General features: G+C 40.3%; 1 protein-coding gene across 6 annotated transcripts in view; it reads right to left on the bottom strand.

Annotated features, from left to right (window-relative positions):
* Positions 1 to 18979, bottom strand: part of RIT2 (Ras like without CAAX 2) — a 369751-nt gene that overhangs the window by 155293 nt on the left and 195479 nt on the right. For all 6 annotated transcript variants that reach the window (XM_084779109.1, XM_084779108.1, XM_084779107.1 and 3 more), the window contains one exon: positions 8957 to 9148. In XM_084779109.1, the coding sequence (XP_084635235.1) occupies positions 8957 to 9148 (192 nt within the window). The remainder of the gene's footprint in view (positions 1 to 8956; positions 9149 to 18979) is intronic.

Below are 18979 nucleotides of genomic sequence, written 5' to 3'. Positions count from 1 at the left end.
CTCCTTTTTGATGTCCAAGGAAATTAACACCGCATCTCTGTTCCTCCCAAAGGGCTGTACATAGATTCCCGACTCTCAGCCAGAGCAGTGGATTTCAGGGGCCATGTTCTAGCAGAGTAAGCTCACAAACCTTTGTAAAACGTACCTGAAACTCAGACATACTCATCTGCAAATAAGTCCATGTTTAAGTCGAAAGAGGTAGTTGTATGTATGTGCTGAAAAAATATGTAACCATGTTCTCAGAGGAAGCTGGCCAAAGAATTGTTGTACAGGTGATAAAAAATTAGAAATAAATAAGAGAGAAAGTACACCAACTAGAGAAGAGGGAGAAAGGGCAATACCAAGACAGAATGGAGGATGAGGAGCAATTAACACAAAGGTCGTTTGATAAAATGCCAAGAAGCCATTTCATAGTTACCTGAGGTTATATACAATATATAAGTGTATGTATATACATATATATGCCAGGAACCAAACGGCCCGTGGCCGACCCCCACTCATTCAGCACCTGCAGCAAACATCCTGCTTGGCCACTCACTAGGCACGCATCCGGCTTAGCCCTGAGAAGAGAGCAATCCGATCCCGAGATAACCACAGAGACATCCTGCTTTGCCCCGAACTAGGAAAACCCCTCTCCCTGCAGATGTTCCCGGGGCCCAACCCCAGAAGATTCTGTACTTTTCCATTACCCTCCTCGCCTACCCCCACCCTCCCTAAAGCAGGTTTTAAAAAGCCTGCCCTCACCTTCAATAAACGGCTCTTGACAAGCTACGGTTTCCTTGGGCTCTGCCTATTCTCTCGTCCATTCTTTATTCACAGGTTGCGACCCTCCTCGGCCCCCCAATAACTGACCAGCCGGACTGGTCATATATACATATAATATAAGTATATATTTGAAAGAAAGTGAAGCCACTTGGGTGACAATGCTCCCCACAAGGACACTAGACTAATAAAAATCCTAGTACCATGCATGACAAATCTCTTTTAAAATTGTTGGCGAGCATAATCCAAGTAACTCCAAAAATAGATTATAAATGAAGCCCTTGGTAACCTCCCATGAGCTGAGGGTATGTCCCGATTTCTGAAGACACCATATTCTTAGGACACAGGACTCATATGACCTAAGCTGGATCTGAACCGAAAGCATTGTCCCTGCAGTCTGGCTTCCATGGTTTCAGAAAATATTGTGTAAGCTGACAAGGAATAAAAGCAATTAAACAACCCTACACAGCTGCCACCACTATGAATTATGACAATTACCAGGATGGAAAATTATATATAAAGAGGAAAGAAGTGATGCTCACATGACAGTAGCAACCAATAGCTCTCTAGCTAGACTTGAGGCACACTCAACAGGAGGGACATCATGCCTGCTACTGGAAAACTATCCAAGCCAGTGAAGTCATGAACTTTAAAAAAGAATCTACTACCACTACTTTGCTACAACAGATTAATTCCTTACTACATTCTAAATCTTATCCTAATACCCACAGGAGAGTGTAACGGCCACCCTTCATCAAAGATGCCTCTGCGTACAGCAAATAGAGTCTATCATGTAAAAACACAACTGGACACAACTAAAAGATCAATAGATTGTAGGAATCCCAGCTGAAACATCTACATCATTGCTTCTGCATATACGGCTCAGGGAACATCGTTGAAGAGGGAGAGAACTTTCAGAGACAATATTACAGAAAGTCGGCTGTGAAACAGGCTCTTCTTCAATTGCTGAGTAAACAGGTCTGGAATGGTGCCAATATCAATGGACACGTAAATGTGTAAGGGGGAGTTTCATGAGGTCCCATATTTAGACAAAGAACTACTCTATTTACATGATTTTATTCATAACACCATTTGGTGTTGTGCAGTTGATATACACACATACATATTTATATTGTCCCTAATCCATAATGGCCATTTTACTTTCAGATTCTCAAAGATGCTGATTTTATTTCTATGTTCATCCTTGTACATCCAGATTCCAAAAGTGATTGTTACTTACCGACTGGCTATTAGTTATTTACTAAATACATTAAATTAAAATGAGAAGAACAGGGGAGGCTGAAAAGGGGAGGGTGCTAACTAGATAAGGGAAGGAGGAGTAATTCAGAGAGAGAAGGAGGAAAGGGGAATAAGTAGCACTAAGGCTGTTTGAAAAGGATTCTAATATTATTTTACAAGCTAACCTAAAAAGATCATGTATATACACATGTGTGTGTTTGTGTGCATGTGTGTGTGTTTGTGTGTGTGTGTGTGTGTGTGTGTGTATGTGTGTGTGTGTGTGTGTGTGATAAATGCAGTAACACCACATGGGGTGATAATGGTCTTTCATACACTATTTACCAAAAGTATGTATTTGCTATAATTCTACATAAATATTATTTTCTCAACACAGTCATCTCCAATGCCCAGAGATACAATTAACCACCTTTAAGATAAGGACAATACTTCTGGAATTATATTTCACACTGAAAATTAAAGAAAGACCTCCACAATTCCAAGACATCACTGAGCCACCCAGCTATGAAAAGTAGTGTCCCTTGTTTTTTAATATATTCTGTCTTCAGGGTAAGGCATCTTGTAGTCTGTGACTGTTGTAAAACTTTATTCCCCAAATCTCTGAGACACATTTCATCCATAAGCCAGTTTTATATAGTAGGTTAGGGTTTTTGACAAACAGAAATTATCCCTTCCCTCCCTAGTGTGACGTAAGATGACATGATTAAGAGGACCAAAAAGACCACAGAGGCTCAAGGACTTAGTTCTGTCATAGAGTCAGAAAGTCATAACTGTCTGGACGCACACATGGGCAGAACACAGTTTTGTCTTATGTCCTGCACTAGGTACTAGGGTCAAACCTGAACCAATATCACACATTTTAAAAAAGTAGATTCACTGACCTGTTCATCTATATGAAACAATCTTCCATAACATCTGGCTTTCCTCTTCTTATTTTCCCTCATGCTCTTTCTCCCTGCTTTGACTGACTGTCCTGTCCAGGGCCTGGAGCTATTCATTTACTCAGAGATTTATTCTATTCCCTGGTCTTCTCTTTGAGTACTTTCTAATAAAAACATGGGTTTTGTTTTGTTTTGTTTTTATGTTTTATTATCTGAGAGGCATCCTACAAGCCTTAATCTGGGAAAAACAAAAAGAAAAACAAAGAATGCATTCATGATGGACTTGTGCTTGACAGGCCCACAGTACAACAGCAAAATGTCAAATCAGAAAATGCTAAGTTTTATCTCTTATCTGAAACTGACTGCATGAAATTGTGCAAATTCCTGGATGCCTGGATTCTAGAATCTTCAGTTGACTCCTAGGTAATAGGCATCACACCACGTGGGAGCTAACTTCATGATAGCAGTAAGGTAAGGGTTAAATATAATTAATGAATTCCAATGCTTGACTGATTCATCAACAGCACCATCAGCACCAGAATAAGTTTTCTTGGACAAAGTGTTAGCACTTATAAAAACTCCTTCATTTTAACTCAAGCAGGAAAAAAAAAGCTTAATGTTCTAATCATTGTTAGTTATTTCTTTCTTTTTGGGGGGGGGGGGTTTCGAGACAGGGTTTCTCTGTGTAGCCTTGGCCATCCTGGACTCACTTTGTAGACCAGGCTGGCCTCGAACTCACAGCGATCCGCCTGCCTCTGCCTCCCGAGTGCTGGGATTAAAGGCGTGCGCCACCACCGCCCGGCTCTAGTTATTTCTTTCATTCAAGTATTTCTTTTGAGTTTAAAGGCCTTGGGGCTCACCAAAATGCACTAGCAAAATAAGCACCTACACTATTAAACAGGCAGTTTTAATTAGAAAAATTCTTCTGTTTTCAACCTATTATTTCAAGGGAGACTGAAAAAGAAGAGATGCCCAATGAAAAACACGTCATTGGTCCTCATTACTATACAACAGGCCCAATCTACCTTCCATCTGGACTTTTATCAGTTTGTCTTAGTTACTCCTGGAAGCTTCATGGAACTTTTTTACCCAGTCTTGGTGTTGACTTCTTTGCTTTTAGATAGATAGATGATAGATTAGATAGATAGATAGATAGATAGATAGATAGATAGATAGATAGATAGATAGATAGACAGACAGATAATTGACAGATGGTAGGTAGATAGATTGATAGATGATAGATAGATAGATAGATAGATAGATAGATAGATGATAGATAGATAGATATCTGTGTGTGTTTCAGATGTAAAATACAGAAACAACTTTTTAAACGTTCATGTAATATAGAATATGGTCTGTTTTAGTCTTAATTTTCATACTAGATACATAGATTTATCTAATGTTCTCACTTTTCAAATGCTTACCTTTCAACAGCACAAGGCTGAAGGATGAAAATAAAGTGTAAATTGAAATCATATTGTGAAGAAACAACCCGCTCCACATCAGGAGTGGACATTTCTATCACAAACACCACAGCCAGAAGCCCAATTTCCACATCAGCACTTCATTATCAGAGACTTCACTGTTGGAGACTTGGTGCGGCAGAGCCTTTATAAAGGTGGTAATTGTGTTTTCATGGCTTTTGCATGCTCTGTGACTATCATGTTTATTTGTTTTTATCTAAAAAGGAAGCCTGTGAAAGCAAAATGTGACTGTGTCCTTTGTTCATTCAGTGTTGGCTTTGGTGACATTTGTAGTTTGGGATGCTGTGATTCATTTTAGTGCTAACTGGGAAGGAGCAGCCAACACTCCAGGGTGTGATGAAGACTCCTGATCCTAGCTCAGGGAGAGTGTTGAGTCTCTGAGCCAAGGGTTTTCTTTGAACCTAGAAAATCAGTACCTAGAAAGCATGGGAAAGTCAATGTCGAGGTATGCGGAATTGTAAACAGTCATTCTACAAGGCGTGGGCTGAAATGGTTTCCTAATGTCCCCATAGTCCTAGCTTTCTTAGAGTCACTTACAGCTTCCCTGACTAACCCAGTCAAACTGTTCTCCGGGAATTCTCAGTGTATGAGAAAGGAGATGCTCTAAGCTCTGATGGTGCAGGTGCTGCTCCCTGGGAAGCACTGATGATGTAGGTGTGATAGTATCCTTTTGTGCTTCTTCTGGAAAGCCCCAAGGATAGTGTATCAGTCAGATGTCTGCTGCTGTGATAAGTGCCAAAAGCATTGTTGGGAAGAAAAGACTTATTTAGCTTACAGGTTACAGTATACCAGTGAGGGAAGGTAGGAAATGAATTCAAGGCAGGAAGCTGGAGCCAGAAACTGATGCAGAGACCAAGGAAGGATTCTTCCTACTGGCTTGCCCACCATGGTTTTCTCAGATTTCTTACTAATACAATTCAGGATCACCCTCCCAAGGTTAACATTGCCCATGGTGGGTTGGGTCCTCCCAAATTAATCATTAATCAAGAAAGTGCTCCCACAGTCTTGCCTAGAGGCCCATCTAATATGGGCATTTTCTCAACTGAGTTTTCCTCTTTCCTGATGACCCTGCATTGTGTCAGGTGGACAAAAACTTAGCCAAGACAGAGATCAAAGCAACCCCACTCTTCAGATTGGTACCTGGGAGGTTCAGGCACTATGTTTTTCTTCTTTCTTTTGCAAAATAGGTGAGGATCGAGTCATAATTAGCTGTTGAGATGAACATTTCCTCTTACAGAAATGTAATTCTATAGTAGAATACAGTTTTACAGAAGCAAAGTAAAGTGGAGACACAGGAATGCATTAGTTTACACAGACAACAAACAAGCATAGCTTCTGTTTTTGAATGAAAAAGAATGTTCCCCCATAAGCTCATATATTTGAATGTTTGGTTCTTAATTAGTGATACTGTTTAGGGAGGATTAAGAAGTGTGTCCTTTTTGGAGGAGGTATTTCACTGGCTGTGGTCTTTGAGGTTTCAAAAGCCCAAACCATACCCAGTCTCTGTCACAAAGAACACTCCACCATACCACAAGGACACTTGTTCAACTATGTTCACAGCAGCTTTATTCACAATAGCCAGAACTGGAAACAACCTAGCTGTCCGCAGTCAAAGAATGGATATAAAATAAAATGAATTCACAGTGGAGCATTACTCAGCTATTCACAAAAACAAACAAACAAACAAAACCGACCAACATCATAAAATTTGCTGGCAAATGGATGGAACAAGAAAAAAAAAACAAAAGCAAAAGCAAAAATCTCATCCTGCATGCGGTAACCCAGACCTAGAAGGACAAGCATGGTATGCTTTCACTTATAAATTAGTATTAGCTATAAAATAAAGGATAATCATGCTATAATCCAGAGATTCAGAGAGGCTAAGTAACAAGGAAGGAATAAAGGAGGCCCTCCTTTAAGAAGGAGGAAGAGGAAGTAGAATAGATTTCAGGGTAGACTAGGGGCAGGTGGAGATGGGCACAGGAGGGATTAGGTGGGAGAGTGGAGGGAGAGATTATAAGAAAAGATGGCTGGAATTGTGAGACATTTGGGGAGCGAAGTAGAAATCTAAGCAATGGAAACCCCATGGAATCCATGAGGGTGGCACTAGTGAAGACAGTAGTGACGTAACAGGGGACACAGAGACTGAACCAGCCATCCTCTGTAACCAGGCAAGGCCTCAGGTGCAGGTACTGGGGCACCAACACAGCCACAGAACCTCTGACCTACAGTTTGTCGTGCCTGCAGGATCATCATCAAAGAGACCACAGAAACCATATCCAGCAACTGATGGGTGCAGTCACAAAACCCCGCAGCCAGATAGTAGGCAGCACTCAGGAAGTCTTGATGAAGACATGGAGAAGGGATTGGAGGATCCAGGAGGACCAAAGACACCACAAGAATATGGCCCACAGAATCAACTGACCAGGACTCAGGTGAGCTCACAGAGATCAAGGAGCCCATATTGGTCTGACCTAGGTCTTTCTTCTGCATATATGTTATGGTTGTGTACTTCATTATGCTTTTTGGATTCCTAATAGAGAGAGAAGGGGATGTCTCTAACTCTTACGCCTGCCTTTGGGACCCTTTCCTCCTACTGGGTTGCTTCATCCATCCTTGACGTGAGAACATGTGCCTGGTATTATTGTAGATTAGTATGCTATATTTGGTTGATGTTTCTAGAAGGCCTGATTTTTTTTTCTGAGGAAAAGTGAAGGTGAAGTGAATCTGGGGGAAAGGGAGGTTGGGGGAGAGTCTGGGGGAGGTCAGGGAGAGGAACTGCAGTTGGGATGTAATATATGAGAGAATAAAAAAATGTAAATAATAATAGTAATAATAATGTTGCCTTGGTCAAGGTGTCTCCTCACACCAATAGAACAGTAACTCGGAAAGCTTCTAAAATAATAGTTAGCTTGCACCTTAAGAAGCTTAGACTCTGAGGTACAATATAAAATATAAAAAGTTACTGCATTTTCATGATAAGCAAAGCTTTATCAACATTGGCTTTATATGAGTGCTTTCCATTTTATGAAAGCATTAAATGCATTAAACATGAAAATTCAAATTCATAAGACACATAAATTTGGAAAAACCCCTCTGTGTGCTTTAGTCATTCTTCCTACCTTAGCAAATGGTCTTATTAGTAGTTGGTTTAAAAACTAATCACTAACAGGAATAACAAAAACTGTTTAAAAGCCAGTTCGCATTTAAAGACGGAATAAATGAAGATGAAACATCCCGAAGTGTAACCAAACAACTCAATTTAGAGAATTAGATTTACAAAAATTTGATTTGCATGCAAGGTCCTTTCTACAAACTAAATCACAGCAATGGAATCCTGTGAGGGTTTTCCTGGTCCCTGGACAGATAACTGGGTTCCCGTTTCCAAGCAGTCATCTCAGAGAGGATATTATCATGACTTCCCCATCAAGTGATGCTTAACATGGTGAAAGTACACTGAAATGAACTATGGTGAATCTGAAAAACTCGTCACTCAAAACAGATACATGAAAATTCAAATTCATGAGACATATATATTAGGGGGGAACCCTCTGTTTGCTTTATGCATTATTTCTACTTCAGCAAAAGGTCTTATTAGTAGATTACTGTAGTGGTTGGTTTAAAAATTAATCACTAACAGGAATAACAGAAACTGTTAAAAAGCCAGCTCACATTTAAAGTCAGTATAAATAAAGATGAATCATCCCAAATTATAACTAAACAACCTCAATTTATAGAATAATATTTACAAAAATTTTATTTGCATGCATATATATTCATGTACATATATGTGTGCAAGTATATATTATACAATATATATGACATATGTATACAATATTATATATATATTTTAGATTTCAAGTTTGTTTGAAAAATACATGAAATTATCTTACTATCGTGAAAGCAGAGCAGGCATAGTTTAGAAAATACTGACTGTATATGAGAGCATGTTCATATTCAGTACAAGAAGAGGGTTAGTCATTTATCATTGCGTGAAAAAAAAGCTCAAAAACATAGTGACTTAAATCTTTATGTTTGTTAGGTATCCTATAAGTCAGAAAAAAGAAAATAACGCTCAACTGTGAGACATTTCCTCTTCCGGGTGGATTGGCCAGGACGACTTGTGTAATGACAGGAAGAACGTGGCTGCTGCTAAAACACGCAGGATGGCTTTGCCTACATGCATGGTGCCTGGGTAAGTGAGCTTGGTGCGCGTAACACACGGACTCGCGTGATGTCTGGAACCCAGATGTGAGCACTTCAAGTGGCAAACACAGAAGCTGCAGAATTTTGAAACCTCAAACTCACAAGTTCCACAGACTCATTCCTTTTATCCACTGTTGTCCGAAGCGAATCTACTACCCACCAGATTCAGGAATACTGAGAGTGGGGAGAATGCTGTGAAACAGCACGTAAGGCAGAATACAGAGAGGAAGGGGACACACTATAAAGGAAAACATATGGATTTCTTAGGGGAAAAGGTGGGTCATTAACTGAAGCTTACGGTGCAGTCGTATTTGAAGTCATGTGTCACCGGAGGCAAAGACAAGCTAATACCAAATTTGCGCTCACCTGGCGGAACTGCTCCAGGTCGATTTTGTTGCCAACTAGCACGAGGGGGATTTCGTAGGTGTGCCGGACCTGGAAAATAAGCTCCTTGAACTTGGCAGCCTCCTGGAATGACTGGCGGTCAGTGACGGAGTAACAGATGATGAAGCCCTCTCCCCCACGCATGTACTGCTCCCGCATGGCTGTGAACTCCGCCTGAGGGAGAGAAGAGTAATTGGGTAGGTTTTAGGCGGAGGGAGTCAAGATGAAATTTAATATTGTCTTGTGAAATGTGAACATTCTAAACTACTCAGAGTATTTGGTATTTGGCTATAGACAGTTCAACTTAAGAGCTCTTGGTCAGATACGGTAACTAACAAGTCATAAACATGAGATTTGTTTTTATATTTCAACGATCCCCCACTTCAGATCCCTCGCTTCATAAACCAATTTGTGTTGGTTTGTGTGAGTTTGTGTTAGATATGCCTACATTAATATTTAAACATTTTCATACAGCCTGTCTTTTGAGACTTTTTTCCCCCTAGAAACTATTGAAGACAGGTATGATCAAAGGGATCTGGCTTCGCGTTTCAAATAAGAGCCCATTTGTAAGGGAAATCTGGACCTAGTCCTCCAGAGGACCCGGGGAAATGAACTACTTTTCTATTCAGAAATATGAACGCAGAAGCTAGAGATGTGGCTGGGATGGATTGCCTGCCTAGCATGCAAAGGGCCCGCGTTTAATCCCCAGCAAAGACAGACAGGAAGGAGCAAGAGGGGTGGAAGGACGTGCTAAAGTTAGACTATTGATTACCTTTGCCTTCCGGGGAAGCTTTTAGTGTGGGTAATACAGACGCACTCACATAGCCCACTGTCCTTAGGCTTGTCTCAGAGAAGCTCATAAACAGGAGGACCTAGCTGGCTGAAGACAGACGCATTTCCACACTCTGCTAACTCCTTCATCTTCACTTTCTGCAGAAGAAGGCAGGCTACGGCCCAGAGGGTCCCGACGCCACACTTGACGGACCTTGCTGTATCCCAATGTTTCCCATCTGTATTACAATTCCCCAACATCTGAAAAATCCTGACATCTACACTGTAAGCCATACAGCTTTTTTTTAAGTCAAAAATATGCTATTTATTTATTCTTACTCTGCTAAAATTATGAAAAGAGATTAGACGCAATGGGTGGCTTAAAATCCTGGGCCCGTCTATAAAACATTCTTCTTACCGCTGGGTCATCTCTCCAGCCCCATGAACTGTAGTTTTGCTGCTTTACAAACAACGCCACATTGTAGATTTTAAAATTCCTTCTCACTAAGGTTCAGGGATGTCTGAGTAGCAGACGTGCTTCAAGGCAGCATTCGGTGATAATTTCATTGCCAAAGATAGTGTATGTTGTTGTGTATAAAAGTGGCTATTTTTCCCACATTCTGTAGGCTTCCACTTTGTCGTATGGATGGTGTCCTTTGCCTTAGAAAAGATTTTTCACTTTCATGAGGTTCCATTTACTAACTGTCAATCTTAGAGCCTGGACTACTGATGTTCTGTTCAGAAGTTGTCTCCTGTGCCGACTCAGTCAATGCTATCGCCTGCTTTCTCTTCTATAAGGTTCAGTGTGTCTGGTTTTGTGTTGAGATTCTTGACCCACTTGGACATGAGTTTTGTGCAGGGTGATAAATATGGGTCTATTTGCATTCTCCTACATGCAGACATCCAGTTAGACCAGCACCACTTTTTGAAGATGCTTTCTTTTCTGGCTTCTTTTAAAAAGGAAAAGAAAAATAAGGGGTGCATGGGTGTTTGGATTTATGTCTGGGTCTTTGATTTGATTCCATTGATCAACATGTATGTTTTTATACCAATATCATGCAGTTTTTATTAGTATAGTTCAGCTTGAAATCAGTGATGATGATACTTCTGGAAGTTCTTTTATTATTCAGGACTGTTTTAGCTAACCTTGGTTTTTTTGTTGTCCCATATGAAATTGAGTATTGTCTGTTCAAGATCTGTAAAGAATTGTGTTGAGATTTGATGGGGATTGTATTGGAGCTGTAGATTGCTTTTGATAAAAAATGAGCATTTTTACTATGTTAACTCTACCAATCCATGAGCATGGAAGATCTTTCCATCTTGTTATTTTCTTCAGTTTCTTTCCTCAAAGACTTTGTTTTTGTCATGTAAGTCTTTCACTTGATTGGTTAAGGTTATTTCACCAACTCCCATACCTAATATAGAGCTAATATCCAAAATATATAACGAACTCAAGAAACTAGACATCAAGAAATCAAATAATTCGGTTTTTAAATGGAATACATATCTAAACAGAATTCTCAGTAGCAGAATCTCAAGTGGCTGAGAAACACATAAAGAAAATTTCAGCATCCTTAGCCATCAGGGAAATGCAAATCAAATGAAATATGAGATTCAATCTTACACCCATCAGAATGGTTAAGACCAAAAACTCAAGTGACAGATCATGCTAATAATGATGTGGAGCTAGGGAAACACTCCTACATTGTTGGCTGGAATGCAAATTTCTAACACCACTATGGAAATTAATATGGTGGTTCCTCAGAGAATTGAGAATTGGTCTACCTCAAGACCCAGATATTCCACTCTTCGGCATATGCTCAAAGGACAATCCATCCTACCACAAAGGACACTTGCTCATATATGTTCATAGTGGCTTTATTCATAATAGTCTAAAACTGGAAATAGCCTAGATGTCCCTCAACTGAAGAATGGGTAAAGAAAATGTGGTATATCTACACAATGGAGTATTACTCAGATATTAGGGGAAATGGCATCATGAAATTTGAAGGTAAATGGATGGATCTAGAAAAACATACCCTGAGTGAGGCAACCCAGACTCAGAAAGATAAACATGATATGTACTCACTTAAAGTAAATATTAGCTGCTAAGAAAAGAATAATCACTCTACAAGTCACAGACCCAGAGAGGCTAAATAACAAGGAGGACTGGAGGGGGGTCTCCCTAGGGAGGGAAAATAGAATAGATTTTATGAGTGGACTGGGGGAAAATTATGATGGAAATAGGAGAGATCAGATCTGGGAGGCAGGAGCAGAGGCAGAGACTACGGGAGAGACCATTGGAATGGGCGTAGAATTTAGAAGGCAACATGGGAACCGAGTGCAGTGGAAACTTCCTGGAACCCATAAGGGCGACCCTAGCAAGATCTCCTAGTAATGGAAGTTATGAGTCCTGAAACTGCCATCTTCCATAGCCAGGCAAGGCTCCCTGTAGGAACCAGGCCCAACTGGGCTGCCTGCCTGTCTTGCTATTTCATGTCCTGTTTCTAGCAACTTCCATGTCTGGGTTTATGTTGGTTAGCTAGTTCATGTTTACTGCTCTGAGAACGCACCCCTCCCCTCCTCAGTACTTTCCCTCCTGTGTGCAATCACCTCTTGAGGGATTTCACCTGCGAGTGGGATTCCTATTTTGCTGCCTATAAAAAGGCTCTTTGGACACTGAATAAAGGCTGCTGCCACTGCTGCTGCTCTCTTAACATGAAGGATCCGCTGTTTTAGTGTGTGTGTGTGTGTGTGTGTGTGTGTGTGTGTGTGTGTGTGTGTGAAATCCTCAGTCCCTCGCCCTTGACTCGGTACCTCAGTGACCAAGATCGGGGAAAGAAGGGAGGAAGCTGACTGATCGCCCAGGGAAACTGGCCAACGCCTCAGGGAGGTAGGAAATGGGCATATTGGAAAAGGGTGCCGCAGGTTCGTCCACAGTTCTGGTGGACTACTGAGATTGTTAGCGGATTAAGGCACCGGGATTAAGCATGAGAGTGTTAAAGATTTTATAAACCAATAGAATTGAGTAGTCCTTGTTTTATGGTATCAGGAGAGCTAAATAGCCAAGATTGTGATCAGGTGAAGTCTGATCTCCAATGGATTTCACAAAAAGGGTCCAACAGTGTTCTTATCACTACCTTTTCATTATGGTGTCTCATTAGAGATGTGCTTAGGAATGAAGATGAGAAAATAAGAGAGCAGCTAGGAAGTATGGCACTTGCCCTGAATGAAGTGCAGGAAGAGCAATCTGTAAAATCTTTGGTCCCGTCTGAGATTGCCTCTGATATATCTTCTTCTAATTCTGAGGAAGAAGAAGTAGCTTTAACTTCTGAGATACGGGCCCTAAAGAAGAAGTTGAGGGAGTGTAAGATCAAAGAAAAATAAGCTAGAGAAGAGCAGCCCCCGGCATATAACCCAGATCATTAAAGTCAATTATCTTTGGCAGAGCCTTCTGCTTCCTCTCAGGGAGTAGTCTTTCCAGTAGTTGAACTGCCTCACCCAACTAACCCAGGTCAAACACAGAGACAACATGAAGCCCTCTAGTTTAAAAACATGAAACAGCAAGATAGGCAAGCAGCCCATTTGGGCCTGGGTTCCTACAGCTCTCCAGACTTGGGACTGGAACACCAAACCAGCCACAAAACCTTCCACCCACAACCTGACCTGCCGGCAAGATGCTTTTGGGCAACAGTGTCTCAGAGCTTGTGAGAATGGCAAACCAATGACTGTTCTAACTTGAGGCCCAAGACACAAGAGGGAGCCCATGGCGACTACTACCTGGATGGCCAGGAACTGGAAGCTGGATGAATCAGAGACCTACGGTAGAAGTAAACATGACTGACAAAAAAGTAAAGTCAATGAAATAATTCTTAATGATATTCTGCTATACTCACGGATTGATGTCTAACTCAACCATCCTCAGGAAGGCTTCCTGAAGGAGCTGAAGGGAGCAGATATGGGATACTCACAGCCAAACACTAGGCAGAGCTCGAGGAGACCCACAGAAGAGGGACATAAAGGATTGCAGGAGCCAGAGGGGTCAAAGGCATAAAGAGAGCATGGCCCACAGGATCAATTGAGTGAGGCTCATAGGGGCTCACAGAGACTGGAGAGGCAACCATAGAGCCTGCATGGGTCTGCACGAGGCCTTCTGCATATATGCTGTGCTTCTTTAGCTTGGAGTTTTTGTAGGGATTTCTAACAGTGGAGTAGAAATATCTCTGACTCTTTTGCCTGCATATGGGGACCTTTTCCTCCTACTGGTTTGCCTCGCCCAGCCTTGATATGAGGCTTGATGCCTAGTCCTACTGCATCTTCATATGCCATGATTGGCTGATAATGCATCGAGGCCTGTCTGTTTCTGAAGGAAAACAAAGGAGCTGTGGATCTGGGGTAGGGGTCTTGGAGGATGGGAAGGATGGGAGGCTGTAGTCGGGATGTAGTGAATAAGGGAAGAATAAAGAAAAAAGAAAGTTAACCGTCATTTTTTTTTTAAAAAAATGGCTGTTCCTTTTCATCCTCTCCAATGCTACTTTAAACTAATTTGTTTACTTTTGGATGAAAAGAACCATGTCCCTTTGATCTGCTCATTATTTTCGAGTCATCTTGTTGATCCTGTGTTGATTATTCCGTTGTGTGTTTGCTCTACTTATGGATTTAATTCATTGAATGAAGGAGTTTTTGTTTTTATGTGTTTGTTGTTTCCCCAACTAAGGATTATTTTCCTTTGTACTAGACATGTGTCTTTCTATGGTATTTTCTATGTTTAATATAAAACAATACATTTGATTCCTTCAGCAGTAACTATAGCAGAAAAAATCTAGTAAATTTGAAAATGGAAGACAGGCATGGAATATAAAAGGAAAATTCACAGGGAGCAATATTTATAAAATTAATGAAAGTCCAGCAGAGTGTATTAGTTATACTAAAAGTCATATAAACTATATTAAAGGAGAGAGAAAGATATAGTAGGGTACACCTATAATTCCAGTATTCAGACACCGAGTAAAACAGTTATGATCCTAAGATCAGCCTGGGCTACATAGTGGGACTCTATCAAAAATTAAAATAAAAAAGATACCAGTTCTTGTACAAGACTGTGTTCAGGATCAATCTCTTTCTTCATAACTTGAAGGCCTGTGGCTCACTTGGATTGTCACCTTTCAGCACATACTATTTCAACCTCTCAATTTCCTCATTTGTGACAGGGAGATTAGAATGTACTTAGCCTTCCCAATATGGATGTAGAAAGAATCAATTGAGAGAACAAACATGAAAATACTTAGATTAATCTTTAAAATAAAATACAGTTCAAGCCTTAATTACAGATTCAACAAAACAGAAATTCTCACTGAGAGAATAAGCTCAAGATCCCTGTGAGCTGCACTAAGTATGAATGTGGGAAGTTTTCCACCACAGTCATTGGAAAAAGAATCACAGGACTCAAGTCAGAGGTCTTTCAGCAAGGAAGCTCACAGAGATGGGGGTGACTCCAAGCACCCCTCCTTTGTTGCTCTCTTACAATCTGGGCACGTGCCTGTCTTAATCATACTCAGGAGGCTGACAGAACCAGGAATACTAAACATAAGCTCTGTAGCTATGTCCTATCTTAGAAACATGATATAGAAATCTCTTCAAGGGGGAAAGCCTGTGCTAAACATGTCTCTGTTATCCCATTATCCCATGAACTAAAGATTCTAAAACATTCTGTTGTCTGCATTTTATCCACTAATGTCAATTGTTCCCTCCTGGAAATGACACTTGTGAGTGAATTATCCAGGAATATTACTAGATTCCATTTGCTATCCATAAGTACCAAAGTACACAGGAAAATGGAATTTAGAAAACGCCAACTATATAAACAGTTCAGGAATCTTCGAAGCTATTCTGAATAAATATTACAGTTTAATTTCTTTTCTCTGACATCTTCCCTTGTACTAAAATACTGTGGGAATTCAATGAATTCTGAAAACAAATAATTTCTGATATAAATCACCATGGTAGCTTGAACAAAATGTCCCTATAAATCATTGGGACATTAAATTCTTGATCCCCAGTTGGTAGCTATTTGAGGAAGATGAGGAGGTGCGGCCTTACTGGAGGAAGTATGTCACTGGGGTCCAGCTTTGAAGTTTCAAAAGACTTGCTCCATTTTGAGCTAGTACTCTCTGTCCCCTGCTTGTGGATAAAGATGTGAGCTCACAACTGCTATGCCAGCACCATTCCTGCCCGCCATGCTCCCTACAGTCATGATGATGGATTTCTATCCCTCGGAACCATCAGCCCCAAATAAACTCTTTTTCTGTAACTTGCTTTGATCATGATGTTTTATCACAGCAACAGAAATGTAACTAATTCAGCCATGGTCCAGGTTCTTCACAGGCATAGTAAGACTCTAAGGAGGGTTAGGAAAAGGCATGGACAATCTCCTTTCTGTGTTCAGCTGGTAGAAGTATGAAATGCCTCTGCCTCATGTTTAAAAACAAACAAACAAACAAACACACTGCCAGATGCTCCCTAACATAATAGGCACAAACTATTGTTTATTTTCCTGGGAAAGATTCTGCCAGAATCAAGATAAGCATGTACAGACTCACCGCCCCCCCCCACACACACACACATACTCCCTCCTGATACCAAAAAGCAAATCAAAAAGCAAATCAGTCACATACCTGACACTATGCCTAGTGATAGAATATGTGAGAAATAAAAACAGTAAAAAAAAAAATGACAAAAGCAAAAGCCAGCCTTGTCTCTGTTTGGGAAATTCACAATTATATGAATGGGAAGAATTAAATGCCCAGGGAATCATAGAGATTTAATAAGGGCAAGAACAAGGTGCCAGTGAATGAGAACGAGGTCTTCGTGAGAAAACAAGATGTGATAGTCTTCCCGTGATTCATTATTTACACAATGATACTGAACTTTCATACAATATCACTTTTAAAACTAATATATCATCACCTTAAATAATCAACCATAGTGCCAACTTATTGCACAGGAGTAAAACATCCAGGGCCTGCTCGCCAAGGGGCTAGACAGTTTTTGAAGGACACTAAAGGATTCCTTTGGTTCGCTATTTTGTATGTATGTAGAGGTAGGGGATAGTACAAAGACTCGTTATGTATCCCTGTAGACCAGGATGGCTTTGAACTCAGAGAGCGATGTGTGACTGTGCCCTTCAAGTGCTGAGCTCACAGGATGGCACCACCACACATGGTGACTGTTGCTTTTGTTTTCATCTTTTTGAAAGAAAGAAGAATAGAACCAAAAAAATGTAGAGACAGTTAAATTTTAGTTGGCATAAATTTACTATAACCTATGTGAAACCCAAAACTGAAAACAGTAGAGAAAATGAGTCTTCACTCTCTAAAGGTGATAATTCCTTAAGCAAATTAAATACATCAATGAAGGTGGAAAAGGACAAAGTTTTCATAAACGTAGATAAAATGGAGTAAAATTGTACCTAAGATGAAAATACAAGTGGGAATACCATCTTTTCCTGCAGAAAACACAAGGGCCTCCATCATCAAAAGTCATTCTGTTTTTAGCAATACAATGTGTCATGGAAGCCATATACACTCTGTTTAGCTCATTCATCAAATATCAATCGAGCTCTTGCACATACCAAGGCATCTAAGGTTTAATATGGCTTAAAAGAATGCATATAATGAAAGAAAATATTCATAGATAAATATAGAAATAAATGTTTCTAGAAATTAGACATTAAAACCAGGATGTAGTGAGAGAACTAAATTTGACGGACAGTTTGAATTTCCAGAAAGCCAAAGCTAAAGTCTGAAGTAATATATTTCAGGTCCTTATGTCCTAGAACTGAGAGTATTATCTTTTCTGGAGTTGAACAAAGGGCAGTTGCTTCAATGCCAACACATGAGGATTTGCAATAGTGGATTTCCTAAGACATAGTCTGGTCCAACCCTAACCATGCCAAGCAGTTTCCCTGAACCTCAAAACAATGAGGACAGCCATTAAAAATGAAGAAAATAAAGCAATGTGTGAACACAAGTGGTTGAGATCTTATTGATTTTTGTACTTGAAAAACTAGGACGACTCTGATCATAATGTCGACATTGAATATTGCGAATTTAAGGAATGTAGAACTAGGTTATCATGGAAATACGTCCTGAAAACACTCTGTCCCAGATACAGTTGAATAAACAAAAGTAGCAACACAGAGCCCATTCTATAAGTTATGGGTCCTAGTGAAAAATGAAAATGTAGGACTTTTGTTTAAGAGTCATGGATAATTAATAAAAATTCTTAAGAAAGAATTCAGAATAGCAAAAGCCAGAAGAAAAATGCATGCACAGGATCCTTCTGAGCAGCCAGACCCAGGTAACAGCACAAGTCATAAGCTCATGACAGTAATCACATTGTAATGGATCAGACATAAAGTAGCAGCTGAGCACTCATATGAGACCTCCAGAGACCATGCCTGGCCTGTCATCTCCCAGACAGAAGCAGTGGTGGCTCTGCTGAGTGGAACAAACAGAAGTTTCCTGCCCTGGGGAGGGTAAAAGGACTATGCGGTGACAAGTGTTTGAAGAAAACTGAGGTGTGGAGTTGGGGGACTGAGAGCAGAGAGTTGGGGGTACAGCCACACACTTGAAGTGTGAAAGATGTGATTTGGCCAAAGGGGTACACTTTGGGCTCATATTTACTCAATAAGTGGCATATTCCTTATCTATTAGATCAGATCACAGGAAACGCAGAAAGACAAGTTTCCAGTTTAATGTGATAGAAAAACCAAGAATTTGAGAGACATATCAGGAGCTTGGGAAATGGCTGAGTTGATACAGGTAATTTCTGATAACCCTGATGATGTGGGTACCATCTCCAGGACCCAGGTGGAGAAAAAAAAAAAAAGAAACAACTCCCATAAGCCCTCTGACCTTCCCGACATGCAATGTGACATATAGACACACAATCAATCCAAAACAATCATCAATGGTAATATAATATTGTAAGAGATATTTTAGGCACTATATCAAGCTTGTGTTCATCTAAAATGGCCATATTCTGATATCCATACAAATAATCAGGTACAGAGATCATGAATGTGGCCAGAGTCCTGGGACTTTCAAGCAGATGAGGGTCATTACTATGCTACTCACTAGTAAAAGGAAGAGTGACATTAGGTCAGTAACTATGCCTCTGTATTTTGTAACTCTATAGCTGAGAAACAGAGAAATAATGGCAGAAATGTGTTAC

The sequence above is a fragment of the Acomys minous genome, assembly GCF_964271855.1.
Source record: "Acomys minous genome assembly, chromosome: 4".
NCBI lineage: Eukaryota > Metazoa > Chordata > Mammalia > Rodentia > Muridae > Acomys > Acomys minous.
The sequence above is the reverse complement of the archived record's forward strand: the minus strand, read 5'-3'. Positions and strand labels throughout refer to the sequence as shown.